General features: G+C 59.2%; 2 protein-coding genes and 1 long non-coding RNA gene across 9 annotated transcripts; 1 reads left to right on the top strand and 2 right to left on the bottom strand.

The window, feature by feature from the left end:
• Window positions 1–221: 221 nt before the first annotated feature.
• TMEM184A (transmembrane protein 184A) lies at window positions 222–8,076 on the bottom strand. 3 transcript variants are annotated; one of them, XM_066273531.1, is made up of 9 exons: window positions 7,868–8,076; window positions 7,070–7,297; window positions 4,027–4,192; window positions 3,532–3,622; window positions 3,134–3,209; window positions 2,948–3,039; window positions 2,159–2,328; window positions 1,476–1,670; window positions 222–877 (listed from the first exon to the last, which is right to left on the bottom strand). In XM_066273531.1, the coding sequence occupies exons 2-9, from the start codon at window positions 7,295–7,297 to the stop codon at window positions 651–653; spliced, it is 1,245 nt and encodes a 414-aa protein (XP_066129628.1). In that variant the 5' UTR covers window positions 7,868–8,076; the 3' UTR covers window positions 222–650. The 3 variants fall into 3 exon arrangements, with proteins under 3 accessions (XP_066129628.1, XP_066129630.1, XP_066129629.1); XM_066273533.1 differs by lacking the exon at window positions 7,868–8,076 and adding an exon at window positions 7,801–7,852; XM_066273532.1 differs by lacking the exon at window positions 7,868–8,076 and adding an exon at window positions 7,583–7,788.
• A 7,650-nt stretch (window positions 8,077–15,726) lies between these two features.
• PSMG3 (proteasome assembly chaperone 3) lies at window positions 15,727–18,332 on the bottom strand. Of its 4 annotated transcripts, none has more exons than XM_066273542.1 (3): window positions 18,311–18,332; window positions 16,800–17,026; window positions 15,727–16,217 (listed from the first exon to the last, which is right to left on the bottom strand). In XM_066273542.1, the coding sequence occupies exons 2-3, from the start codon at window positions 17,013–17,015 to the stop codon at window positions 16,062–16,064; spliced, it is 372 nt and encodes a 123-aa protein (XP_066129639.1). In that variant the 5' UTR covers window positions 17,016–17,026; window positions 18,311–18,332; the 3' UTR covers window positions 15,727–16,061. The 4 variants fall into 4 exon arrangements, with proteins under 4 accessions (XP_066129639.1, XP_066129636.1, XP_066129637.1 ...); XM_066273539.1 differs by having other exon boundaries at window positions 16,800–17,038; window positions 18,075–18,329; XM_066273540.1 differs by having other exon boundaries at window positions 15,727–16,214; window positions 16,800–17,038; window positions 18,075–18,329.
• Window positions 18,333–18,479: 147 nt separating this feature from the next.
• LOC136333842 (uncharacterized) lies at window positions 18,480–24,237 on the top strand. 2 transcript variants are annotated; one of them, XR_010731099.1, is made up of 3 exons: window positions 18,480–18,801; window positions 21,089–21,213; window positions 23,836–24,237. It is a non-coding gene; the product is annotated as an uncharacterized lncRNA (long non-coding RNA). The 2 variants fall into 2 exon arrangements; XR_010731100.1 differs by lacking the exon at window positions 23,836–24,237 and adding an exon at window positions 22,242–22,413.
• Window positions 24,238–27,629: the final 3,392 nt, after the last annotated feature.

Genomic DNA, 27,629 nt, shown 5'->3' with positions numbered 1-27,629 from the left:
TGGCACGGAGAAGACAGGCCCCAAGGGGAAGGCGCTCTGTCCCCAACCCCCATCTCAGGTGGCACCAGGGCAGGACACTCCGTGTCCGGTGAGCTCCTTGTCTTGCCCTGCTTGGAGCTGGACACTTCCCCCAACACCCAGGACTTCACACAACGGGCCCCCCTCGAACTCACCACAGTGCAGCCACCGGCCCTGTAAGCACAGAGGCCACAGAGCCACTAGAAAACCTGGGTGTTTATGTATAAATAAGAGGAGTCACCTGCCCCACCTTCCCAGGGTGGGTGGGGGGCTGACCAGGGCGGCCATGGCTGGAAGGTGTGCAGAACGGCACCCTGTTAGAGCACAGTGAGGCCCAGCTGAGTCTCCCCCCCGACCCCCGACCCCCGCAGCCTGTGTGGACCTTGCAGCCTGCAGCTGCCCAGCCTGGGAGGACCTGTCCATCCAGGGAGGCCACACTGGCCCCCTGCCCCACAGCGGCTGCTTGAGGGGACGGCCAGCTGCACCCGGCAGGTCCCTGGGCTCCTCAGATAAGCTCAGGTGCCCTCTCCCACGGGTCTGGATGGAGGGCTCTTGGGAGGGGCTGGACCGTTTGGCAAGAGGGTTGGTGGGCGAGGGGCTCTGTCCTCCCTCAGAGGCCAGACCACCCAGCGCTATAGCTCGTCCGAGGGGATCAGCATCCTCTTCTCCACGTTGCGGCTCTTCCTGCCCCCGCCGGCCACACCGGGGTGGGCGCCGGGCGCCGGGGCCTCCTGTGTGGCCTGCTGTGTGTAGTGCTGGTAGGCAGGCGAGAAGTTGTGGATGGCGTCGTGCACGATGTCCTGCGGGCTCATGGTCTCCTTGAGGCCACTGGATATGCTCTGCATGGGCGCCGTGGGGGCTGGGGGCGGCAGTGTGCACGTGGCGGAGGCTGGGGGTCTCCCCGGCTCCCCCCTGCGCCCCCAGCCCTGGGGCACGGACCGCTCCTGCCCACCGCGGACGGCCCAAGGCTGGACTCGGCCAGCAGGGGCCCCCAAATGCCAGTCCCACTCCCCAATGGGGCTGTCCCGGGCCCACAGGTGGGGAAAATGCCTCGGCTGGCCAGAGTAGCCACAGGCTATTCACTAGGGACACTAGCACCAACCAGTCCTTGTCCCCCGGCCCTGTCAGCCCGGTCCGGGGACCTGGGTGTAGTGGGCAGGAGTCCTGTGGCCCAGCATCCAGTCCTGCCGTTTCTGAGCCCAGACTGCCTGCCCCTAGCCCCAGCTAGTCTGCCTGTCTCTTCCCTGGACCAGGTGCAAACAGCACACCTGTCCTGGGCTCAGTCCTCCCTGCCCATCAGGTTGACAGCCCCCGGGCCCTGGTGCAGGACGGGGACAGAGGGCGCCTGGGGAAGGCAGGGCTGGCCGTGCCCCACAGCACAGGGCACACACGTGACAAGGGCGGTGCCATTCCGAGAGCTGCACCCTCCTCGCCCCCGGCCGGCAGGGCCCGCGCACCTGGAGCGTTGTCCTTCTCTGAGTACACCTGGCAGGTGAAGGCGTAGCGCAGAGCGACGGAGGCAAAGAGCATCTCGACGCAGATGATGAAGTTCTGGTAGCCGGCGGCCAGCGTGCCAGCCCTCACTCTGCTTCCGTCCACGACCTGGACCTCGGGGATGACCCCACACCTCTCCAGGATGGCCAGCAGCATCCCTGCAGGTGGCGACCGCTGCTGAGGCACCCACCTGGACAGGAGGCTGGGCCAAGAAGCCCACTACTACTTGCCCCAGGGGCTTGGCAGGGGTCTGAGGGTAGAACGAGGTTCAGACCTCTGCAGAGGCTCCCAGCTGGTTCTGGAATGTCCCATCCACATGGTTCTGTCCCATGCAGGGGGAGGCCCAAGTTCAGAGGGACTCCTGGCACATCATATATCCAAGAGTTCCTCACAACCCCACGCCTCACTGCCCTCCTCTGCCAAGTGGGGGCTGGGAGTGCCCACAGCCTGGCCCAGGGCCGCTGGGGACAGGGCCACTCTGGTGCTCGGAGTGTCCATTCTCCCCACAATAGCCAGCCCTGCACCCAGGCCGTGCGGCTTCCAGCTGAGAGGTTCCTATGCTACAGCTGGGGAAACTGAGGCTGGGCCCGAGGGTGCAGGGTGTGGGATTAGGACCAGGCTCACTGGGCTCAGCGGCCCCACCCACCCTGCCAGAACGAGAGGAAGATGACGGCTTTGATGGTGAGGAACTTGAGGACGGGCTCAAAGGGCTGCAGGAGCTCCCTGGTGGCGAAGTAGAAAAGGAACAGGGCGTAGAGGGCCAGGCTGACGGAGATGTTGTAGATGAGGGTGACGTAGAAGTAGCCGCTGTGGATGCTGGGGGCCAGAGCAGGTGCTGGGAGTCAGGGCGGGGCCCCACGCCTCCTCGCCCTCCCCGCCCTCGTCAGCTGTGCCAGCAGTGACCCAGACCTGCACTGTCCCTCCAGACGGGCAGCTGGTACCCCAGGGGAGGCGCTGGGGAGCACCAGGAGGGGGGGGCTTGCGGGAAGTCCCGACACAGCAGTAAGGATGTAGCCCTCCCCTGCCCTTGCCCCTCCCCACATCCGCCTGGGCACAGCCTGAAGGAACGAGCCCTCTGTGCTGTGGACGCAGGCATACATGTGCCTGTGTGTATATCCATGTGTGCACGTGCACACGTGAGCACTGTGTGTGCCGTCATGTGTGAGCATGCATGTGCATGCATGTGTGCTATGTGCGTGTGGACCTTGGCCGGAGTGCCCTTGAATCCCGCCCTCGCTCTCCCTTGGTGGGTCCATTGCTGCCTGGGCCTCGCAGCACAGGGCGCACACGTGACAAGGGCCCGCTTCCCTGGGCCAATTGGCCACAGCCTCGCCCTGGCACTCCCAAGGGGAGGAGAGACCTGTCCTTGCCTGCTGAGCTCTCCTCCCCTGTGTCCCCGCCCCCAGCCGGGACCACCACTTTCTGCCAGATTTACTTGAAGTCCCCGTCGTGGTATTTGCCGACGGCCTGCAGGACGATGGTGACCAAGGCCATGACAGGCTTCACAATGCAGAACTGCAGCGTGGCCTGGAGCGGGGGAGGGGAGCGAGGGGCGCGAATGTGGGAGGGGCGGCACACCGGCCACTGAGGGTGGGCAGGGAGGCGGGAAGACCCCACTCACCTGCTTGCAAAAGCGCAGGAACCCGATGGAGTAGGCCATGCCTCTCAGACAGCAGGTGCCATAGAAGCAGCTGGACCTGGGTGTACGAGTCCCTGAGGCCTGTCCCTGCAGGACAGGGCCCCAGCCACCCGCTTCCGGGCATGGAGGGGCGGGGCAGGCTCTGGGGGAGGGGCCGGCGGGCTCTGGGGGAGGGGCCGGCGGGCTCTGGGGGAGGGGCCTGTGGGTTCTGGGGGAGGGGCCTGTGCGCTCTGGGGGAGGGGCCTGTGCGCTCTGGGGGAGGGGCCTGTGGACTCTGGGGGAGGGGCCTGTGGGCTCTGGGGGAGGGGCCTGTGGGCTCTGGGGGAGGGGGCCTGTGGGTTCTGGGGGAGGGGCCGGTGGGCTCTGGGGGAGACGCTTACCGGACTGGCTTTCCCCGGATCTCAGCCATGATGGCGCTCTCGCCCCCCAGGTACTGGAAGCAGAGGCTCAGGAAGCTGTAAATGACGAAGGCTGCGGAGCCCAGGGCCCGGCGGGCGGGCAGGTGGGCGCAGTGAGCCTGAGCGACCACCCAGGCACCCTGCCTGTGGGAACTCCTTTCCTGGACCTCCACGTTGCACCCATTTCACTGAGGGCAAGCTGAGGCACAGGTCACATAGCAGGACCCTCCACCCGCGGTGTTTCACAGCAGTCACTGTGACTGGGAGGCCCCCCACCAGCACCCTGTCTAGGGCCCTGTTTCCTTTCTGGGCTCTGGGCAGGCCCGGCTGTAGCCGCCCACACCCACCATCCCCGGCTCCCTCACCATTGGGCCTCGCTAAGCCAGACTCAGGCCTGAGGGTGGCCACCCATCACTGGGCTCTGGCCTCCGGGACCCTCCGGACCACACCCTGAGCCCAGAGCCAGGGGGCACTCACCTTCGTAGCAGTCCCGCACGGAGTCCAGGTAGATGTAGTGCTGGTGGCCCCCCAGGAGGAGGAGGCTGAGCCAGGAGTCGAAGGCATAGACGGGCACAATGAGGAGCAGGCGGATGATATACCGCTGCTCGTTGGGGACCGTGTAGGAGCGCAGGTGCAGGTAGATCTGGGCGGGAGCAGGAGCGCAGGCGTGGGGACGGGCCACCGCCACCCTGCGCGGGGGCGGGGCACACTCGTTCACTCCTGGCTCGGGCTCATTCACCGACTCACTCATTCGTTCACTCATTCATCCGAGGAAACTCTCCTGAGGGGCAGTCACGGTCCCAGTGGGCACAGACGGTCGAGTCGGCAGGCAGTCTGGCACTTCAGTGGGGACACGAGAAGGGCTGGAACCCTTTGACCCCCGTGGCAGAGTCACTCAGAAGTGGAGAAAGATGTTTGTCATTGCCGCGCACGGGGTGGACCGCGCGTGATGGCGGCCAGCTGATTACACTGTGGTGCAGCCACGCGCAAGGGTGTCGCACAACCAGGAAAACGGGACGTGCCCTCCCTGATAGTATGTGACCCGGACAAGTCTGGACGACAGGCCAAGCAGCACCCCCAGGGTGTCGAAAACGCATGGTCAAAATGGACAGAAGCGCTGTCTTACCCCTGGACAACAGGCACCATGGGTGACGACAGCTTATCTCTATACCTTCCTAGGTTTTTCTACGAGGACATAAAAAAATGACAGGGTCACCTGACCAGGCGGTGGCGCAGTGGATAGAGCGTCAGACTGGGATGTGGAAGACCCAGGTTCGAGACCCCGAGGTCGCCAGCTTGAGCGCGGGCTCATCTGGTTTGAGCAAAGCTCACCAACTTGGACCCAAGGTCGCTGGCTCAAGCAAGGGGTTACTTGGTCTGTGCACGTATATATGCATATATATGAGAAAGCAATCAATGAACAACTAAGGTGTCGCAACGAAAAACTAATGACTGATGCTTCTCATCTCTCTCCGTTCCTGTCTTTCTATCCCTCTCTCTGATTCTGTCTCTGTAAAAAAAAAAAAAAAAGTGACAGGGTCCTCAAGGGGAAGAGGGGAGCCTGGTGCCTAGGTGGCTGACGGTGTGGTCTCATAGCACCTGAGGAAGGCTTCCTGGAGGAGGTGCCGTGAGCAGAGGGGGAGAGGGGGAAGGTGAAAGGCAGGCTGAGGCAGAGGGAGTGGGGCCAGTGTGCCCAGCTTCCTAGGGCACAGCTCGGGGCAGGTGGGGGCAGGCTGGCAGCAGGGACAGGCTCCTTATCAGCGGCTCACTCCCTAGCTGGAGCAGGGGCAGGGCACAGGGTGACCAGCCACTCGGAGCCCTGAACTCTGCTCCTGGTGCCAGCACGGCCTGGCTGTGTGGCCTTGGTGAGCTGCTGTCCTCTCCAGCCTCGGTTTCCTGTCTCAGCCACAAGGGCCTGTGTCCTTGTCTGTCTTGCTGGGCTCTGGATGATGGGCACAGAGCCTGGCAGAGGGGGTGGGCTGGGGCTGGAGGATGAGAGTGGGGCTGGAGAGCTGCAGCCCGAAGTCTCCGTCCATCCTGTCTGGGTGGTGGGTCCCCAGGAAGCATGGACAGACACACACAGCTGGTCTTCAAGTTACAGAAGGTCTAAGCTAGACCTGGGGATGGTGTGTGTGTGTGGGGGGGAGACCAAGGGCCCTACCGTGGTTGGGACTGAGAAAGCTTGACCCTGGGCACTGGGTGACTTCCCCTTTGCTGAGCCTTGTCCTACAAATCACCGCATATACCAGACCTAAAACCATTCCACCACCAGGCAGTCAGGCATGACCTTATGTAAATGCAAACGTGCCACTGCCTGTCCAGATGCAGCTGGGTAAGACTCAGTGCAAACACTGCCTCCTCCAGGCAGTCCTCCCTGATGGTGCCACAAAAAGAAACCATCTCCTCTCACCTCCCCTCAGCTGCACTGGTGTCCACTTGGCCCACCCTTACACACTTGTTGTGTCTACTTTCCAGTTGGTTATTCGAGGCCACACAGCAGGTGACCCTCATTGAGAGGGCCGCCCACTGTCCTGCCTTCCAGTTTCCTGACTGCCCCCTGCCTCAGGCTCACTTGCCAATCCATTCGCTACACCGGTGCCAGCTGAATCTTCCTGAAGGGCAGCTCTGTTTGCAGCTCCCCCTCAACAGTCTTCCATGGCTCCCCAGCACCCCCCATGCTGAAGGCCATCCCCCCACACTGATGTCCAAGGCCCCTCTAGCCCAGGTGGCTCTCTTGCCGGCCTGCCATGAGTTCCTGCCTCCCATCTTTGCTCTTGTGCAAACATGTCCTCCCTGTGTCCTTCTACGTTTCTGAGAAATCTCAGGGCCTCCCACTGCCGGGGTCCTGGGCTCAGAGACTCCCTCCTGCAGGCGCTGCCAACACTCCCTGACTCTTCCTGGCTTCTGAGCCTGGCGCTCTTCCATCTGGGGGCTGTCCTGTCTCCCCAGTGGCAACTGTTCTGGGCTGGACACATTGCTTCTGTCCCCTGCTTCTCTCATGAAGCATCTGAGAAGGACAGTCCCTTCCTGGTGCTCTGACCCTGCTCCTGGCTCTCAACTCCATACAGAGCAAAGTTTAAGCCCCCAGCAGCCTTCCCGGGGGTGCCATGCCTCTGGAGGAGGAAGGAACTTCCCCTTACCCGCTATGAGAACCTGCAAAAGACCCCTGACCGCTCTTAGCCTCAGTCTTCTCATCCGTGAAAGGGAACGAGACTGCTGACCTGGGTGAACGTGCTGATGGGGCTGATGAAATACTGCAGGTGAAACACCTTCTTCCCTCTGCCGGGCAGACCTCCATCTTCAGGCTCAGAGCCCCGGCTACGCTCTGGAGAGGCCGCCCTCTCCCCCCGCCTGCCCCCCACAGGCGCCCTGGCCTGATGCTGCTTCTGAGCGGCCCTGGGCACTGCCCCTCTGTCTAGCTGGACCATGATCCCAGCAGGGCCAGTCACGACCAGGCCGAGCTGTGGTCACATCTCAGGACGAGCGGGGACTGGAGGCAGGTGCAGAGAGAAGGGCTTACCTGGTGGCAGGTGAGCACCAGGGCCGTCCACACGAAAATGCCCGAGATGCCGCGGGCCAGCGCGGTGGTGAGGAAGAGCTGGGAGGTGCCCTGGGAGCTGTTCCCCACTGGGTCGGTCTGCAGCCCGGCGGGTGCGGTGGGCATGGCTGGCAGGCGGCTGGGCTGCGGCCAGGTTGCTGGCACCAGGAGGACGCCGGCTGTTCCCGGGAGCCCCGAGGCATTAGTCATCTGCCGAGTCAGGAAGGACATGGCAGGGAGGAGAGAGCAAAGGTGTCTGGAAGCTGGAAGCAGCCCAGGTCCAGGAGGGGAGGGAGGCAGTGGGGAGGGAGGACTCCTCCTCCAGGCAGCCAGCCGGCCTGCACTAGCCTCGCAGCGGTCACTGTCCCTTCCGGGACAGCCCAAGTCTAACCATCTTGCTCACTTTCCCTCTGTGTACAGGGTCCCAGCCCCAGGGTGCCTCCTTCCCTGGGTGCAGACATCAGCCACCTGACTGTGACCGAGGGTAGTGCCCACCTTCGGGAGCCCGTGGTTTAGAGGGGGAACCCCAGTTGCCAGGCCTGCTTGGGCTGGAGTCCAGGGAGCAGGTGGCTTGGGGCGGGGGGTGCGACTCCACTTCCACTGGCTCCCTGGGACAGTCTGGGTGCCCAGCTTTGCCACTCGCTAGCCCCACACGCCTGTCCTCAGCTGCTTGCCAACTGGCTGGGGCGCCGGGCATCTCCCTCCTCCCACACCTGCTCAAGGCTGTGCGTCCCCGCCGCCCGCCTCCTTCCTGCCCTGGTCACAGGGCCCGACACCTACCTCTCAGGCAGGAAGCTACCAGCCCGGCCCTGGGTGGCCTGGTCTCCAGGGAAGCCTGACTGGTCATTCGTGTGGCCACGTGGCCCCCAGTGGTGGCCTCCCTGGGGGTGGGGCAAGGGACCTCTTTGGAGGCTGGACCAGCCCCTAGGGAAAGGCAGCCACTGGCTTCACCAAGGGGTGGCCGACCTGAGCTCCTGGCTGCAGGGAGGGGCTGCGGAGGAGGAGGAGGAGGAGGAGGAGGAGGAGGAGGAGCAGACGCCTGTCCCCTCCCCCTGTGGACACTCGATCCTTCCTGGCCTTTGCTGGGCGGCAGCTGGCTCGCTGGAACCTGCTGGCCGCCAGGTACCCTCACCTGCCTGTGCCAGCTGGCCGGGCAGCTGCCTCCAACCGACTGGCCGGCCCGGCCGTAGAGACCGGTGGGAGGGGTCTGTGGTGGGTCAGGGTGGGTGGACCCGGGCTGGCGGCTTTAATAGGACAGGCCTCGAGCTGGAGGGTGGGGTGCAGGGGAACACGGCTTCCGTTTGGGGGGATGAAAAGTTCTGGAAGAAGGAAGTGTCTGCTGTACAACATCGTGGGTTGTAAAACATTGGGCCCTCAAGAGGTACATGGGAAACATTTCTGGGTTTGGGGGTGGGTGGGGCGGAGGTGACAGCCAGGTCACTGGGCCCGGCTTGGAGGCCTGACTCTCCTGTGCCCACAGTCATCCCGTGCCAAGGCTCCTGAGGAAAGAGGCTTCCTGCTCAGTCTCCGGAGGGGGTGGTGGGTGGGTGAGGGCCTCAGCTCTGTCTTGGCACCTGTTCTGGTTACAGAAGGGCTCGTGCCGTGGTGGGTACTGGGAAGAAGTGCCTGCTCTATGCCATCCTGGGACCACAGGTCCTGTCCTTTGTTGCCATCAACCGTCCCTGTGCCCCGGGCCCTAGCGTGATGACCTATGATGCTAAAATCGTGCCCCTTTTAGAGATGGGAACACCCCACAGGAGCCTCCTCCGGGCCAACTTTTCTCCCAGGGGACTCCTGTCCTGCTGTCTCAGGTGTCGGCTCCTTTCCCATCGCCGCTTTGAGGCCGCTGCCTCTGCCTTCCCTCCGCGGGAGCCTCTGGAGCCTGGAGCCAACAGGCCCACACCCCCTGTGCAGGGAGCCCGTGTCCTGGAGCGGGGGGTGGGGCTCCCACTGGCTCAGCGGGGGTGGCAGTGTGGTCTATACCATCTCCAGCCAAAGTGAGATCCTCCTGCATGCCACAGGGGCTCCCTGGAGCCCCCCTGAGACCTGGCCACGGCTCCCAGGGACCTGAAGTGTTGGCTCCGCATGCGCTGACCAGGGTTTCCTGCCTACGGGGATGACGGCTCAGGGGCGTCAAAGAGCAAGGACTCGGATACCAGGATGTGGACAGGGCTGGCAGGGACCCAGGGGACCCACTCATGTGACAGGTGGGGAAACCAAGGTCCAGGTCCTTCCCAGGTTGATGCTGGGGATGAGCAAGTATACAGCAGGAGGCACTGTGGTTAGATGCCATGAGGACTTCCTTAGCTGGAATTGCCAGGACCACCTCTGGAAGGGCCCCGAGGGTGCTGGCTTCCGCAAGGGCCTTCCAAAGCTCTGCCCTTTCCTCAAAGGCCGATGGCGCTGTGCAGAAAGGCAGGCGGAGGGGCTGGTGGTCAACCCGTCCCATCGCTCTGCCTGTATGAGTGAGGACGAGGGGATTCTGACATCAGACTGACCCTGAGGGTCCCTGATCCCTGGGAAGCTCCTTCTGCTTAAGGCCACCCTGTGCTCTGACGGTGGAGGCCAGGTCCAGTGTCATTCGGGGCTGTTCTTGCAGCTGTCCTCCCCTGGAGTATTTTTGTTTGGTCACTGCCTCCAGGAAGGCCTCCAGAGAGCCTTGGCTCTGAAGCCTCCCCGCTTCAGAATCTCCTGCACACTCTGGGCAAGGTCTTTGCCTCACGGAGCAGCTCTGGCTTCAGCCTGGCCCTTCCTGCCAGCACGGGCCTCATGTGCATTTTCTAAGCCGCGTGGTCATCTCTGCAGCCCCATTGCTGCTCCAGAGCCTTCCCGTCTGTAGAGATGAGTTTGGGCCCTTTGCCCCTCCCTGGGGTACAGCATGCGCATGCGGGTCTCTGTCATCTTTGGAGGCCTGGGACAAACCCCCTTGCTGTGTCCTGAGCTCAGAGGAAGGTGGCAGGCAGGACACCGTGGGGAGGTGAGGCGACCCTCCTCTGAGGTGAGGGAGGAGGCTGGCTTTGCTGAGCTGCCCAGTGAACAGAGGTTTGGGTCTGGAAACCGAGGAGTCAGCCCCTGTGTCCAGTGGCTGGGCTGAGGCTAGCCACTCCACCACCCCTGGGGCTGGTCCTGGGTGGCTGGTGTCGTGGTCCACACCCACTCAGAAGAGCTGGCAGGGCCGGCTGAGCCTGATTTTCCTGCCTGGGCCTGGACGCTGGCCAAGTTTGTCACAGGACAGACCTGCGGGTCCAGACGGGCAGCCAGGGCTGGGGAGCACTGTTTACTCTGAGCAGGTGACCGGACTCCTGGCAGCTCCCGGCCGGGCTGGGGTGGCTGAGAAGCTGCCAGCCACCGTAGCCCTCAATGCCCACGTCCCAGCGCCACCTGCCTTTCACCCCAGTGACCCGGTACCCGTGGTTCCCGCCTTGGTGCTGGCACCGAACCTCTTTCCAAGTCCAGCCTGCTATCTGGGGACATCTCTGGCGGCAGGTGGTGGCTCTCCCACGAGGGACAGGCTCCCCCTCCCTCCTTCTGCAGCTGAGAGCTGCCCCCTCTGGGCTGGCAGAGACAAAGTGGGGGCCACAGTGGCAGGTAGGGGTGCCCGATGCCTTGTCTTCCCGGGCCAGCCCCGCCAGGGCTCTCCCCGGCTGGCACCCAGGGAGTAGCAGGGCTTGTCACTGACCTTTTGTCCCAGCCCACACAACGGCCATTGACTCAGCTAATAACCCACCATGGCTTGGGGCCAGGGATGGCTGGACCAGGACTCCATGTTTGGCCAAGGGCTCAGGTGCTTAGGCCTTCAGGTCACACACATGGGAGCTGGGAGCAGAGGGGAGGGATAGCGGCTGGACCACCGGGCCCCTTGACCTCCCAGCTCTGCCCGGTAGTACAGGGAAGGCCTGGATGACAGTCCTGTGCTGGCCACGCACCAGCCTGGAGATCCCGAGACTTTCTTCCATTCCTCTGGGCCTCAAGGGGGTGAGTGAACCACGGGTCCCCCCCCAAGCGCTCTTTCTGGGGTCCCTCAGGCAGTGGGCACACAGGGAAGCGTGGCCTCTTGGTGGTCGAAGCGCCCACTCCTCACCGGGGCCAGGGCACTGGCCTCAGAGCCAGGGAGTGGGGGAAGGGGATACAGGGTTGGACGTCTGGGCTGAGACCTTGACACCCTGTGTCTGTGACTCTGGGCAAACCTTGGGCCTCTTTCAGCCTGTGTCCACAGGTGACTGGAACCCCCAGCCCGAGGAGGGGCTCAGGAGGCACTGGCATCTCTTTAACCTGCTCCCGGTAAAGGTAGTGTCAGGCTACCGCAGCCCGGGAACTCGGGCCCGGCTGGCTCACTCATTGCGGTGTCCCCCCAGCCGGCTGTACCATGGTGGGCTTCTCTCAGTGTCCAGGCCGAGGGTCTGACCAGCCCGGTCGCCTCTCCTCCCAGGGTGCCCCAGGCTGGAGTCTCTGGGATTCATTCCACCCCACTCCCCTTCCTGTCACGCCCATGCCCAGCCTGCATCACTCCCAGGCCTGCTGCCTCGGTCTCCGGGGGGGAACCCGTGTGAGCCCAGGACCTGTCTGTACCTGCCTGTCGGTCGCCCCAGAGTGAGATGTGAGTCCTGGCTGTGTACCTGGGGAGATCAGGGGTCCTGACCTGGGCCTGGACTGGCCAGGCAGGCCTGAGACCCGTTGGTGCTCAGGTGGCATACTGGGTCGGTCAGGAACACGGACCTCTGGGGGTGGAGCGGGTGGGGGCAAAGTGACCGTGACTCTCAGAACTGCAAGGTGTGGGCACTTTCTTCTAACAGCTGCTACCCCATTGGGGTGCTTGGGGCCCCAGCCTGGATGCCACGCCCCTCCTCTGTGTGCACACATACATACATGCACACATACATACATGCACACACATATGCTCGTGTACCCATGCAGCTCACCTCCCTGGTGATTCCCTCCGCTGGCCGGCCAGGCCCCCCTGGACAGGTCTGTGGCAGTTCTCCAGGCCTGAGACAGACACCCAGGGGTGTGGACCCTACAGTGGGGGCCTCCGACCCTCTGCTCTCCTCACAGCAGCCTGGCACAGCCACAGACACTGCTGCTCCTGGAGAAGCTCTGGCTTGTCCCCAGCCCCAGAAAGCTGTCCACTGCTGGTCTGCCTGCCCTGCCAGGCCAGCCCTACCTGCCCCGGTGCACGTGGGCCACACCCTCTGCCATACCCTGTCCAATCTGGGACCAGTTGTCTCTCCCAGCCATCGTTCAGACTGGGGTACAAGTTGGCTGAAACGATTCTGGCATCTGGATGTGGGTTTTTTGTTTTTGTTTGTCTGGGTTTTTTTTGTATTTTTCTGAAGTTGGAAATGGGGAGGCAGTCAGACAGACTCCCGCATGCGCCCGACCGGGATCCACTTGGCATGCCCACCAGAGGGCGATGCTCTGCCCATCCGGGGCTTCGCTCTGTTGCGACCAGAGCCATTCTAGCGCCTGAGGCAGAGGCCATAGAGCCATCCTCAGTGTCTGGGCCAACTCCAGTGGAGCCTTGGCTGCGGGAGGGGAAGAGAGAGACAGAGAGGAAGGAGAGGGGGAGGGGTGGAGAAGCAGATGGGTGCCTCTCCTGTGTGCCCTGGCTGGGAATCAAACCCGGGACTTCTGCACGCCAGGCCGATGCTCTACCACTGAGCCAACCGGCCATGGCCTGGGTGTGGGTTTTGTTGGAACCACTGACCAGGTGCGGCTTTGGGTGGCCCCTCTGTGTGGACAGAGGTCTTTTATCAGTGAAGTGGGGGGAGACAGTGCCTGCCACACCAGGAGCCTGGCCAGGCATCCCCTCGCTGTCACGCTTCTGTTGCCCATCTTCCCTCTGAGTGTCCTGCATCGGGACGGAGTCTCGGGACAGCTCCTTCCCCACTGTTAAAGCAGGGACCACAGGCGGGCAGCTGGGGCCAGGGCGACCAGGGAGGAGGCTGAGGCTGCGGGGTGCAGCCCAAGCCGGCAGGTAGGTGCACGGAGCTGCACAGCCCTGAGGCTCCGTCTCGCCCTTGGTGAAGTGGGCACAAGGACCCTCAGGCTCCTGGCTGGTGTCGGGGTTGGAGGAGGTGGATCAGCAAAGCAGGCTGCGGGCCCTGTGAGCGTGTCTGGTGCGCTGTCCACAGTCAGTCCTGCGGCACCTGCTCGAGGGCTAGTGCTCTGGTCTCCTCCTCTTAAAGACCCCCCTTTCTGCCTGACCTGTGGTGGCGCAGTGGATAAAGCGTCGACCTGGAAATGCTGAGGTTGCCGGTTCGAAACCCTGGGCTTGCCTGGTCAAGGCACGTATGGGAGTTGATGCTTCCTGCTCCTCCTCCCTTCTCTCTCTCTCTCTGTTCCTCCCTCTCCTCTATAAAATGAATAAATAAAAATAAAAATAAAAAAGACCCCCCTTTCTGTTTTTCTCTCAATGTCTCCCCCTCTCCTTCCTCTCCTCCCAGTGCCGCATTCTCCTCGGTGCCTCCCCGTCCTACACCTTGTCCCGCCCAGCACTGGGCCCTCCATCCCTTCCCAGGGCCCAGGGCCGGCGATGGGCAGCCTGGTTCCAGCCACCGGGCAGTGAGTTATCAGCCCCGCAGGAATCCCCTTCCTGTCTTCCCTGAGGATGGACAGACTCACGGCTCTGCGCAGCCCATCAGGGGGCTCTCGAGAGGCTTACACAAGAGACACTGGGCCTGTGCAAGTCCGTTGTCCACTGTCCCCACACACGTGTGGCACCTGGTCACTCTTGCCTCTGCCCTGGGCAGTCCTTCCAGAACTTTCTGAGTCCCCACTTCCCACCCGAGCCCCCGTCACCCCCACACGGGATGGGCTGTGTGCTGCTTCTCGCTGTGGTGCAGACGACGTGGCCTGGATGACAAGTGACTCCGCAGCCGTCCCACCTCCCTCTGGCCTCCCTGGCTTCATCCTCGTTGACCCAGCCGCCATCCCGGTCACTTACTCAGGGCCCCTCTCCTGATTTCTCCCCGTCTGCCCTATTCCACAGTCACTTGTCATACGTAACTGGTTCAGCTGGGTCTAGGACCCTGGGTGGGCTGCTCGGAAAGAGAACCCGCAGCCGCTGCCCTCCCTGGCTTCTCTCGACCTCCAAGGGTGCCGGCCATCCTTGGCTCAGCTGGACCTGCGTCCAGTGTGAGTGGGTGGGGTGGGGGGGAGGTCGGGGGCTGCTGCCTGTGCTCAGCAGGAAAGCATGTTGGATGAATTACGCTGTGCTGGTCCAGGGGCACAGCTGTGAAGAGCAGACCTCACCTACCCATCTGTGCTGCCCGGGCTGGCAGACTAGCTCAATAGTCATTAACTGCTGGAAGTAGTTGTAATTACAGTCTGATGGCTGGGTAAGTGCCACACGCAGCCTTCCCACCTGCCCATGGAAACTGCCGGTTCCGTGGGTCTCCCAGCTGGAGCTTGTACCTCCCCGAGTTGTAGCACCTGGGAGCCGAGCACTGCGGAAGGCAAGGCCAGGTGCCTTTTCACACGAGTCCCACGTCAGGCAGAGCAGAGCACCCAGGCATCAGCTCTCACGGGAGCCTTTTGTCTCAGTATTTCTATTTTTAATGAGAGGTGGGGAGTTAGTGAGACAGACTCCCACGTGTGCCCTGACCAGGATCCACCTGTCATGCCCACCAGGGGGCAATACTCTGCCCATCAGGGTCCCTTGCCCCATTGCAACCAGAGCCATTTTTTAGCACCTGAGGCAGAGGCCCTGGAGCCATCCTCAGCGCACCCAGGGCAAACTTGCTGTAATCGAGCCATGGCTATAGGAGAGGAGGAGAGGAGAGAGAGAGAGAGGGAGAGAGAGAGAAGTGAAAGGGGAAGGGATGGGGAAGCAGATGGTTGCTTCTCCTGTGTGCCCTGACAAGGAATCGAACCCGGGACTTCCACATGTGAGGCTGACACTACCACTGAGCCAACCAGCCAAGGCCTTAGTCTGTATTTTTTAATAGCTCCCAAGCAGCTTCAGGCAGCTGTAAAAACATGTGACTGAGAGATGCCGGGGGCCCTTTCAATTATAGGTCAGTTGAGCCACCACCTTCCGGGCAGCAGCTGTGGGCTGTGCAAATGACCCAGGCACTGAGTTCACATCCTGGAGAAACCACTGACCACCCCGTTGAGTTCAGGATCAAGTCCAAGGCCTCCACCGTCTGTTCTCCACCTGGACGTCCTGCATCGCTCCGGACGGCAGCACTGCTTGCCCTTGATGGGAACCTACCTCCTGGTCTTTGTTGGACATGTGCTTCCCTCCCTTGGACACCTTCCCTGGGCAGTTACCACCTGGCCTGCCCCATCGGCCCTTCCCCCGGTCCTGTGCCTGTGAGGTGATGTGCACCTGCTCCTAGCTCTCCAGGATGTGGCTCCTGAGGCTAGGGTCTGCGCCCCTGGCCCAGGGCAGGGAATGCACACAGCCAGACAGTTACGACACATTTGTGGAATGGAAGTAAACTCCCAGCCAGCACCCCAGCACTCACACGAGGAGCAAGATGAGGGTGTAAAACTAGCACTTGGGGTCCGTCTCTCTGTGTGAACCACAGACCTGGTATTTGCCACACAAGGCCTCTCCCCATCTAAGGCACACTAAATCGAATTTATGCCGTGGGATTGGAAGTTCTCAGCACAGTTAAGAAGGATGCTGGAGTAGCTTGGTTTATGCACTTATTTTTAATACAAAAACAATTTTCTCCAGTAGCTAACATGACATATCGAAGGCTGTGACTCATTCTTTCAATTCTCAAATATACGTAACTACTTGGACCCTGATGAGAACCATTCACGACTCTCCCAGCACACAATCCACGTCCTCCCTTCCATTCGTGGATGTCGTCAGAGGCCAAACAAAAAGTCTGCCGGAAACAGCGCCTCTCTCCTGGCTCCCAGCCTAGCGCCCGAGCGCTGCTGCTTCTGCTGACGGACTGAAGGGAGGGTCTTCAAGTTGAGAGGGTGTTTCAGTGTCTGCTTGCCTCTGCCACCCCCAGGGTCACCACACCTGGCACGTCTGAATCACCTCCTTCAAGGCCCTCAGCCCCTCCATGCTTCTGTCCTTCACCGCCAGGGCAAGGAGGACCGCTCGGTTACCAGCTTCTTGAGACACGAACGTCACCAGGTTCTTTGCGAAGACGTGGATGAGAGGCTGCTGGGGGGCAAAGGGAGGTCACGACTTCCTGCCTGTTCTTCCTTTATGCCTTCCCGTCTCCCCCAGGACCCCGAACCCAAGCCGCTTCCCACACCGCCCGAGACGTTCGACACGACAGTGTCTCAGAGTTCAGCGAGACGCGGAACACGCCGGTCATAAACACACCATCGGGGAGGCACCATGAAGTTGATCTTCTTAGTGCTTCCTGATTCCTGTCTCTCCCGGCTGTCTCTAATCTGGGAGGATGCCCCTCCCCCCAAAAAAGAACAAGTCTGCAGATGGGAGCTCTGTGGAGTGTCACAGAGGATCTTTCCGGAAGGGAGCACGGAGAGCCGGTCATTACTATGATGCATCACTACAGGGTCAAACTGAGGAGTAGACCCAAATTCCAAGACCAGTACCTCTACCGGCCTGCTGGGTAAAATGCTGATGGGCTGGGAAGACCATCTGGAGAATGCTGTCGCGGGGGAGGGGAGGGATCCCTGACAGACACTCCCTCCTCATCTGTATAGGTAAAGTTACAGCCACAGCCCTGGCTTTGTCGTTTGCCTCATCATGGAGATGCTCTCCCAACCACATTACCTCGTCCTGCCCCAGAAGGACTTTCGTAGTGAGCACGGGCTTGCTGATGTCACTGGTCACGTTGCTGGGCTCCAGGGAGACCAGGGTACCCATCTTCCCGAACTGGGTCACTACCACCAGGATGTGACTGCTGAAGGCGGAGCAGACCACCTGGGTGGGGACCCCGCACACCACTTCCGTCTTCTGTTTCGATGTCACCAAGGGTTTGGCTTCCATGGTGGGGGTCTCTGCAAAGGCACCTTTAGTTTATTATTATATAAGGCAGGAAGGAAGGGAGGGCGGTTGGGAGAAAGGGAGTAAATTGATCAGTGTCAGATACGCCTTGAGGCTGCAAAATAAGGAGCTTGAGGCACAGAAACAGAAACACAGGTCGGCCCACTGGGAAGCAAGGGTCTGCCCGCCCACGCGGGCTTCCCCCGGACCTTTCCGGATGTGTTCATTAGACACACACTTATAGATACCACCACCCCCCACCCCCCCACCCCCCGGCAAGAAAGGGGGATGCCGACCTGCGCTTCTGCCCAGAGGCGGGTGCGGGGCCTCGTTCCCCGCCGCGGGCAGCAGCTCCCACGCTCGCCCAGCCACTCTGCGGCACCGCGTGGCCCTCCCACTGATAGATACATAAATTCACCAGAACTTCCAACTGCTCTTTTGCTGGTCCACTTGTCTATCTGACCCCACCCTTGCTTACTTACTATCACCCCTGAAGCAGAAAAGTTCTAGGAAGCTGGTCGGTGGCCCTGAGGAAAAGCATTCCAAGAAGCCCATATCGTAAAACCGCAGAAGGAAGCAAACCAGGGCTTTGGACTCAACACCCACTTGCTTGAGGACCCTCCTTTTAACCCTGTAAGTTCATCTCCCTAGCTTGTACTGAGGCTCTTTTCCCCAGGAGAAGTGTCTGGCAGGGTTCCTTTCAATAAAGCCTGTTACTCTGGGCCCTGGCCGGTTGGCTCAGTGGTAGAGCGTCGGCCTGGTGTGTGCAAGTCCCAGGTTCGATTCCCAGCCAGGGCACACAGGAGAAGCGCCCATCTGCTTCTCCACCCCCCCCCCCTTCCTCTCTGTCTCTCTCTTCCCCTCCCGCAGCCGAGGCTCCATTGGAGCAAAGCTGGCCCGGGCACTGAGGATGGCGACGCCCCAGATGGGCAGAGCGTCGCCCCTGGTGGGCGTGCCGGGTGGATCCCGGTCGGGCGCATGCGGGAGTCTGTCTGACTGTCTCTCCCTGTTTCCAACTTCCGAAAAATACAAAAAAAAAAAAAAAAAAAAAAAGCTTGTTACTCTGGTCTTTCGGACTCCCATGGATTCCAACACCCATCACACAGTCTCCCGTGATGCCGCCGCCACCAGCGCGGAAACAAGCCGGAGCGACCCGGGGCGTCTGGGGAAAACGAGCGGCCCCGCAGGGGAAGCAGCACCACCGCCAGGCCGGGCGGAGACCTGGGCCGCGGGGTAGAGGACGGCCGGGGCTGACCGCAGAGATCCGCACTCGGTTCTACGCCGCCGCCCGGGCTCACCTAGCTCGCCGCGCCCGGAAGTGACGCACACATAGGCGACGCGGGCCGGCCCTCCCCATAGACCCCCCACCCCACAGCCCTTCCGGAAGTGCAGGCTGCTCGGCTTCCGGTCCCCGGGCCGGGTCTTCCGGCCTCTGAGCAGCTGGGTTCCTCCCGTCGAGAAGAAGGTTCCTGATGGGGCGCCTGGGAACGCAGTGCCGGGTGTTGGGGACAGGGCTGCAGTCCGCAACCGCGGCCTCGGCGCCAGGCCGTCCACGGGAGGCCCGCCCGCTTCTGCAGAGCCTCAGGCGCTCTGAGGAAAGCGAGCCGGACCGGAGTGGCCCTGCTAGGGAACGTCCAGGCCCGGGCGCAGTTGTCGCGAGGGTTTTAGCTGAGCCAAGCTGACCACGTGCCGGGAGCTCGACCGCAGGGGCTGCGACAAGGACAGGGCGCAGCTTCTGTTAGGCGTTTGGGGTGCAGGAGGGGACGGCAAGGCGACTCTGGAGGACGGGGTACGGAAGAGGATGTGCAGGCCTGGCCCGTGGCTCAGCGGGCTCGAGCCTCCTTTCATTACGCCAAGAATCTGGTTCCATCCCCGGTCAGGACACATGCAAAGAATCAACGAATGATTGCATAAAATAGTGAAACAACACATCGGTGTTTCCTTCTCCCTAAAAATCAATAAGTAACCGTTTCAAAATGAAAAAAAAAAAAAAAAAAAGGAGCATGGCTGCTATGTCAAAGGTGTGTTAACACCTGCACAAACAACAGAGAGAACAGGGCTGCTTAAGGCAGAGTCAGGGCTCCGCAAGGCGCAGGCCTCTAGGGCGTGACAGCCCCGCTGGGATTTCATGATCAGTTGCCCGTAAAACCCCCTTTTTGTTGTTGTTGTTCACGAGGACTGTCCCACGGGCTCAAGTGGGCCAGTGGGACTTAGAGCAGAGAAGCAAGTGGGGTCAGTGGGTTGGAAATTACTGAGAAGAAACATCAGGGTAGGGGGCGGGATGCTTGCTGATGGCGGGCCAAGGTGATCCAGACCACTGGGGGATGGGGATCAGTGGTGGAGGAGGGGGCCTTCTTGCAACATTGGAAAATGCAGAAACGACACAGGAATCCAAAAGAGGAGGCCTGCTAAGTAGAGTTCAGGGGGCCCTGCGCAGAGTGTGGTCTCAGAGAGAACCTTTGTCAGAGCCCTCTGCCCAAAGTGACACAGAGCTCTTGAGCCCCTCTTGCTGATGCCGGGATCTGTGCCCCCCAAAGCCCAGCTGGGTATCCTTTCATGCCCAAGGGAGTAGAAAGAATACCACTTAGTGTGTGCCTGGCATTGTTGTAAGTCAGGGGTAGTCAACCTTTTTATACCTACCGCCCACTTCTGTATCTCTGTTAGTAGTAAAATTTTCTAACCGCCCACCAGTTCCACAGTAATGGTGATTTATAAAGTAGGGAAGTAACGTTACTTTATAAAATTTATAAAGCAGAGTTACAGCAAGTTAAAGCATATAATAATAATTACTTTATGTCAGATTTTCACTAAGTTTGGCAGAATAAATCTTTATAAAACTTACTATAGTTAAGGCCTGACCTGTGGTGGCGCAGTGGATAGAGCGTCGACCTGGAAATGCTGAGGTCGCCGGTTCGAAACCCTGGGCTTGCCTGGTCAAGGCACATATGGGAGTTGATGCTTCCAGCTCCTCCCCCCCTTCTCTCTCTCTGTCTCTCTCTATCCTCTCTAAAATGAATAAATATAAAAAAATAAAAAAATAAAACTTACTATAGTTAAATCTATCTTTTTATTTATACTTTGGTTGCTCCACTACCGCCTACCAAGAAAGCTGGAATGCCCTCTAGTGGGCAGTAGGGACCAGGTTGACTACCACTGTTGTAAGTGCTTTACACATTCAGTCATTTAATCTTAACCCCACTAAGTGGAGACATTTTAGAGACAGGATGTTCAGGTTCAGAGAACTTGCCCAAGGTCGCAAAGCTGAGAAGAGCTGGATCTGGGCTTCAAACCTTTATACCCTTAATCACTGGTCTTGTGTCACACATGCTCTGGTAAAGGGGGAGGGGTGACCAGGGCTTCCCTGTAGCAAGATGACTTCTGGTTCTTTCCTGGGACACACCACCCCCAGAGTCTCCCACTGCTTGACATCCCTTTCTCCAAGTGTTACTGGCAGGGTGGGGAGTCTTGTGCTGATACCGCAGCAACTCGGACCTGCAACTCTTCCTCAAGGGGTTAACTCCCCTTGAAAAGCCCACTCTGAGAGGCCTTTCTGTCTAGTTTCCTGACAGCCCTGTCAAAGCACATCCCCCTCACCCCTCACCTCAACCCCCAGCCCACAGCACCTATCCCCCTTAGGCAGGAAACCTTGGCAGCCCAGATATGTTTACTCATTTATTTCTAATGACTTAACTCCTGTGCAACTCAAGTCAAGCCCAGTGAAGCATGCTCCTTCCAAAAACGGTTTCTGGTGGCTCAAAACACAAGGCACACATATAAAACATGATCAAAATAGACACACCAATCAAGAGGAACCTTGTTTCTGGGCTTTTCTTGCATCCAGTTCAACAGGGAAGGATTCTGAGCCTCACGGTTCCAAGACTCAAAAAGAAGGAAGCGTATAATTTCTTCGAGGGTGTCACTTAAGTTTCTGTTGGTTCTAAATTGAAACACACATCCACCCCCATGCCTCACACACACTGAAAGCAATTTGTCAGTGTCTTCCTTTGCCGTGTGAAACCTTCAAAAGTCTCATCCCCGCTTTTAGTCAACTGTTCCTTTGTTCTCTCTCTCTCTAGGCAAATAGAAACAAGGAATCTGATGACTCCCCCCAAAACCAACACTGAAATAACTCATCACTGTTATAAGATGGATGTGTTAGAACAAAGTGGCTGATGTTTTGCTGACATTGTTAAGCAGATATGTAAGTGCTTGTCATTTGGCTATTTTTTTTTTTTCGGGGGAGGAGTCTAGATCTTTGCTGAAGACTTGAGTGTGAGGGAGCTAGAGGCGGGAAAGTTGTGGCTGAATGGCGGCCTGATGGGTGTGTGGGCAGAGTGTATGCAGCTGGCACCATGGAGCAGGACCCCCCACCTACCCAAGGCTGTCCTCCAGGGCAAGGCTGAAACGGGGTTGGAAAGAAAGGTCCCTTAAGTGAATTCACTGAAAATGGGAACCGAACACAGCATCAATAGTGGGGCAAAAGAATATGAGAATTGCCTGACCAGGCAGTGGCGCAGTGGATAGAGCGTCGGACTGGGATACCGAGGACCCAGGTTCGATACCCCGAGGTCGCCAGCTTGAGCGCAGGCTCATTTGGTTTGAGCAAAGCTCACCAGCTTAAACCCAAGGTCGCTGGCTCGAGCAAGGGGTTACTCGGTCTGCTGAAGGCCCGCGGTCAAGGCACATATGAGAAAGCAATCAATGAACAACTAAAGCAGCGGTTCTCAACCTGTGGATCGCGACCCGACCAAAACACAGGGGTCGCCTAAAGCCATCGGGAAATACATATTTTATTTAAGAACGTATTGTATAATAAATATGTATTTTCTGATGGCTTTAGGCGACCCCTGTGTTTTGGTCGTTCGACCCCCGCCGGGGTTGTGACCCACAGGTTGAGAACCGCTGAACGAAGGTGTCACAATGAAAAACTAATGATTGATGCTTCTCATTTCTCCGTTCCTGTCTGTCCCTGTCTATCCCTCTCTCTGACTCTCTCTCTGTCTCTGAAAAAAAAAAAAAAGATTGGTGGCTACATCATGGCAACAAGTATAACAATACACAGCTAAAAAAAATTTAGGCCCTGGCCGTTTGGCTCAGTGGTAGAGCATTGGCCTGGCGTGCAGGAGTCCCGGGTTCGATTCCCGGCCAGGGCACACAGGAGAAGCGCCCATCTGCTTCTCCACCCCTCCCCCTCTCCTTCCTCTCTGTCTCTCTCTTCCCCTCCCGCAGCCGAGGCTCCATTGGAGCAAAGTTGGATGGGGAGCTGAGAACCCCTCCATGGCCATCGCCTCAGGTGCTAGAATGGCTCCGGCTGAAACAGAGCAACGCCCCGGATGAGCAAAGCATCGCCCCCTGGTGGGCATGCCGGGTGGATCCCGGTCGGGCGCATGCGGGAGTCTGTCTGACTGCCTCCCCATTTCCAACTTCAGAAAAATAAAAAAACAAAACAAAAAAAAAAACAAAAAAAAAAGAATGTGAGAATTTATCTTGAAAGAAAAAAAATTTTTAGTCAAAAAAAAAATTTTTTTAGTCAAGGAATTGGGGATACTGAAGGCAATTATATGCTAATTTGTAGAACCACCAAAGAGTTAATCAAGTGTTGATTGTGTAACTGGGAGTAAACATGCTTATTACAGGTTTACTGATCTCCATCTGACGAGCCATAAGATAGAGCTAAATAAGAACGTAATAACAAAGTAAGCATATGAAAGAATCTCTGTATAATGTTAAAATCTAGTTTATTTCTCTTATAACCATGATTTAGTATCATGGGTTTATTGACCACAGTTCCATATTCTGTAACAAATCAAAAGAGTACAGTCAATCCTGTGCTTTCACCTCTGGCCAGGTTATGGCTGAAAGGCCTGTTCCCCTCCGGCTGATGCACAACGAGGGTTAACATCTGAGCAAGAAGAATAGTGTAAGTGGCCTTGGCCAGTTTGCTCAGTGGTAGAGCATCCAACTGGCGTGTGGATGACCCTGGGTTCGATTCCCAGTCATGGCACATAGGAGAAACGCCCATCTGTTTCTCCACCCCTCCCCCTCTCCTTCCTTCTCTTTCTCTCTCTCTTACCTTCAACAGCCATGGCTCTGTTGGAGCAAGTTGGCCCAGGGTGCTCCATGGCCTCGCCTTAGGCACTAAAATAGCTTGGTTGCTGAGCGCCGGCCTCAGATGGGCAGAGCATCGCCCCATAGGGGGTGGGGGTGGATCCTGGTTGGGGCACATGCGGGAGTCTGTCTCTCTGCCTCCCTGCTCCTCACCTAAGGAAAAAAAAAAAAAGAATGAGCATGAGCAGGAGTCTCACCTCAACCCCCATTCTCCTCACTCCCACCATGCCGAGGACAACCTGACCATGGGAATGTGAGGGCACCTGTTACAGAGAACAGGACCCCTAGTTTATGAGTTGCTTGCTGGCTTCAGTTCTTGTAACAACAGAAAAGGCAGACGACGCCAGCCGTCAGCTGTGCCCGCTTCGGAAGACCCGCTGGGCCTTCACCCACTGAGTCTGAATGAGCTGCACTGAGCACCCTCAGCAAGGAACTCTCAGCCCCTCCTTTCGAAGCCTTTGTTCTATTTTTTGTATATTCCCCCTCTTCTTTCTCCTCCCTTGTAAAAACCCCTGCCCGCACCAAAGGATAAGGTGGGTTTTTGAGGACAAGGGTCTCCCCGTTTTCTCACGGGGGGCCGGCACTTGGATCAACCTCTTTCCCTCTCTCATCAGCCCCCGGCTCAGGAGTTTAACTTTCCTCCGTGACAGCCAGCCAGACCTGTGGGTCACCTTTCCAGTTACAGGCCGGGAGGGTCATAATTTTTTCCCAACAGATCGTGTGGTGGCGGCTTCACACGTCACCCTCCACGCTATGTGTGACTTCCCCCGGCTGCGTGGTCAAGAGCATCGGTTTTGCTGACGTGTCCAAGGACCCAGTCCGTCCGCCCTGGAGCCTCTTCATCTTCTGCTCCTCGGGTCACTCTGTGTGGAAGGGCCATCCTGTCGGCCGCCAGCCCTGTTGGCTCCCGCATCCTCAGCTGCTGCCTGTCCGGCACCGCCTGGCCCTCCCGCACCCACATGCGACTGTGGGCTCCACCGGAGCACCCCGCAGCATGACACCCCTGGGCTCCCCGAGTCACGCATCTTAGGTGAGGTTTACCCCCTGACTTTGCAGGTGACGTGCCCTGGACTCTGTGGGGCTCCAGGCCTTTCGCCGTGGGGTGTGGGTGTGTGAGATTCCGGGGCGGCACCCAGAAGCTGTCTGAGGAGGACCCTACCGTGGAAACAGTCAGCTTGGTAGTGCAGCTCCGCGTTGTGACAATTCCTGTTTTCCAGTGCCACCTCACGACGCAGGCAGCCGGGCAACGGAAACGTCCTGGACAAGAAGGACCTGCTGGGGGGCGAGGGTCTTCCAGTGGGTCAGTCAGACCTGTTTGGACCTCACCTCGTGCTTTGGGGCAACTTGCCCGTTGGCCTCTGTTGTGCCCGCCCCATGGGACGGGGCGCGTGGTCACTGGGACTTGCACGACTGTAGCTGTTGAACGTAGTATGGACCGGTTCATCCTCAGGAAGTAAAACCCCGCTGCCAAGTGCCCGCCCCGGGACTCGGGGGGGACTCATGCTGGAGTGCTGCGTGCTGCCCCGGCCCGCGTCCACGCCCAGGCCTCTCGGGACACTCTTTCCACGAGTCACCATCTCGTGGACACAACACCCCTCTTGCTTTAGTGAGACGTGGACACAGGCAGAACCGCTTACTTATGTGCGTGATTATCACGCTCAGGCAGGGACGTGTGGAGGTGACACCCAGCAGGCCTGAGACCTCTGCCTTTCCTACAGATGTCAGTGTATCCAGGTCACAGGTCGGCAGGGTATTTAATTAATGGTTTCTTTCCCTCCGTGGGTCTCTGGGGTCCAGCGCCATGCTGCACAGGAGGCCCTCTGCAGTCAGTGGCTCCAGGCTGTCCACACGCCAGGCTTTTGCAGGGGCACAAGGACTGGGCATGGCAGTTACCCCTCAGGGTCCTTGTTTCCCCCCATGGCTGGTCTGGTAAACATCAGAGCAGCCTACACTGCACGTTCAGGCCCTGGGGTCACAACGCCACCATCCCGTCTCTGGAAGAAAGGCCGTGATGGTTGAGGGGCTGGATCACGCCATATCAGGACATAAATATATGGGCGGGCACGAACAGCTACAGAGGCGGCAGGCGAGACTCGGGGGCTCCGGCCACACCCCCCCCCCGCCCTGGCTGCGTTGTGTACACCCTTCTCCAAGGGGCAACCCCGCTGCTGGGCAGAGATGCCGTGCCCCGTGCACCCAGTTTACCCAGCCTCGTACGCACTGCCCTTCTTTGCCCCAGGTGGGTGTGACAATGCGGTGGCATGGCTGCCAGACCATAGAGCTGCTTGTGTGGCATGGTGTTCCCAACACAGCCTCTGGTCACAGGGACCCCAGCACGAGTAACAGCACAGAAATCACCCCGCAGCCCCCGCTCGTCCAGCAGAAGACAGCAAACAATTAGCTTTTCCAAACAAAGGTTTTCTAAATTAAGGGAGGGGGACAAGATGCAGGAAACATATTTGCCACCGAGGTTTTTCGAGAGAGAGAGAGAGAGAGAGAGAAAGAGAGAGAAAAAAAGGAACAAATTGAAGGCAACCAACTGAAAATCACATATCTTTTATTACAAAACAAACCCCGGGTCTCTGTGAAATTCAGATTTTTCCCAGGGGAAATTAACAAATACCGTTAAAACCAAGCCCGGTTTATAAGGATCCAGGGAGCAGTTCATCGGGAAAGGGAACAACCCCCCCTCCCAGGGAACTTCTCGGGAGCGTTTCCGAGGTGCCTGCAGCACAGGGTCCGAAGCAACAACATCGGTTTCCCCTCGAGGCCGGTGGTGTTCCCCTGTCGGGTGTAGAGTCAGCCGGCCCGTTGAGCGAGGATCTCGTGGCCTGGGGTTTGCCCTGAGCTTTGGGGGGTTTATGTCCACGGGGCTATTTTTATTTTGACATCCCACGGGAAACACAAAGAAAATCTCCCGCTTTGGGCCCAATCCTGTCATGGTCCAGAATGGAGAGTTTGGTGTGTCACTCTCCCCTCCGCCGAACCTCGTCCGACCCAAATACGACAGTTGTTTCGTTCCGGAGTGAGGCTTTCTGCCCCCGTTAGAAATATCAACACGGCCGCTACTCAGGTCTTAATGCTGTTTGTTTAGCTCTTTGCCAAATGAAATCTTAATCCGTGTACAATTCCTGAAAGCCTTTCTTTCAATATTTTAAAAACTTATTTCCCCTGAAAGGGAGCCACCTCTACACAGGGTGTGGAGCCAAAGGCAAAGGTGGTCCACACGGAGGTTGGTGTGCCCGCCCTCTTCTCCTACAGAGAGGGGACAGAAGCCAGGGCTGGTCCTCCTGGAGCCGTGACCGACATCTGCTCACCTGCATCCCATTCAAGTTCACAGAGCAAGGGGGTCGAGGGGTGGGGGGGCGGTGAGATGAGGAAGGAGAAGCCAGGCCCTGCCCGGGGCTCTAACTTCACGAGGGCCTTGGACAATTCCTTCCCCCACCTCGGGCCTCGGTTTCCTCATCTGTAAAATGGGAAAATCGGCCCAGTGGCCTCCCGGTGACCTCCAATGCGCTCCTCTGAGCTCCCCGACTGGGATGGGGATGTGGCCTCAGAGGAGCGCCCTCCGTTGGGAGCGTTGCAACCAGGCGGTCATCCGGGGTGAGGACTAGGGGACAGGGATGTCACGTGTGGGGGGTTGGACTCAGAGTTCTGGAGGCTTCCCCAGATTCGGACCTCTAGAGTGCTGTATGTCAGGGTCAAACCGAGAACCACAGTGAGATACTGACTCCTACAAGAATGCTCAGAACAAGACAGTCAGCCGGCAAGGGCAGCGCGGAGCGCTGGCTGGAGTTTGGGGCTGCGGGAATGCGTCGCGGTGCAGCACTGAGAGGAGGTTCAGCCGTTTCCCCTAAAGGCGCACACTCAGAAACCCCACCCCTAGAGGTCTACCCAGGAGGAGTGAAGATGTGTGTTCACACGGACACCGGGCAGCAGTGTTCACAGCAGCTTTCTTCACAGGGGGCCGGCAGCGCCCCGCAGGCCTGGAGCAGCGGAGGCTCCTCTGACAAACGGGGACGAGCAGCTGGTGGCAGGCACGCGGGGTCTCAGTGAGGCGGAAGGGCTAGGCATCGGGAGAAGGCAAGGTTGCAGGGACAGGAGGCAGGGGAGGGGCTGCCCGCGGGGTGAGGGCTGCGTCTGACTGCAGACGGGGCCACGGGAACCTCTGGGATGGTGGCTCTTTGGGACGTGACTTAGACGTTGGTCTACACGGTTGGAACTGTGCATTGAGTTCATTTCAGGGTGTGTGATTAAAAAGTGAATGAATCATTCCAACACCGACAAACGGAGTGGGTGGAAAAGCCCCACCTCCCGCCCAAGCAGCCTCTCGGCGTAACCCAGGGCCGTGCACCCATGAGGACGGGGCATGTGTGCGGCGAGCGGTGGAGAGGCCGTGGGGCACACGAGCCCCTGTGCGCGGCTGTGGACTCGGGGGGGGGGCGGCGAGGCTGCTGTGGAGGATGCCGCGGCTTGGGAGGGGACGTGGAATTTAAGAGATTAAACACA

The sequence above is a fragment of the Saccopteryx bilineata genome, chromosome 4 (assembly GCF_036850765.1).
Source record: "Saccopteryx bilineata isolate mSacBil1 chromosome 4, mSacBil1_pri_phased_curated, whole genome shotgun sequence".
Classification (NCBI taxonomy): Eukaryota; Metazoa; Chordata; class Mammalia; order Chiroptera; family Emballonuridae; genus Saccopteryx; species Saccopteryx bilineata.
The sequence above is the reverse complement of the archived record's forward strand: the minus strand, read 5'-3'. Positions and strand labels throughout refer to the sequence as shown.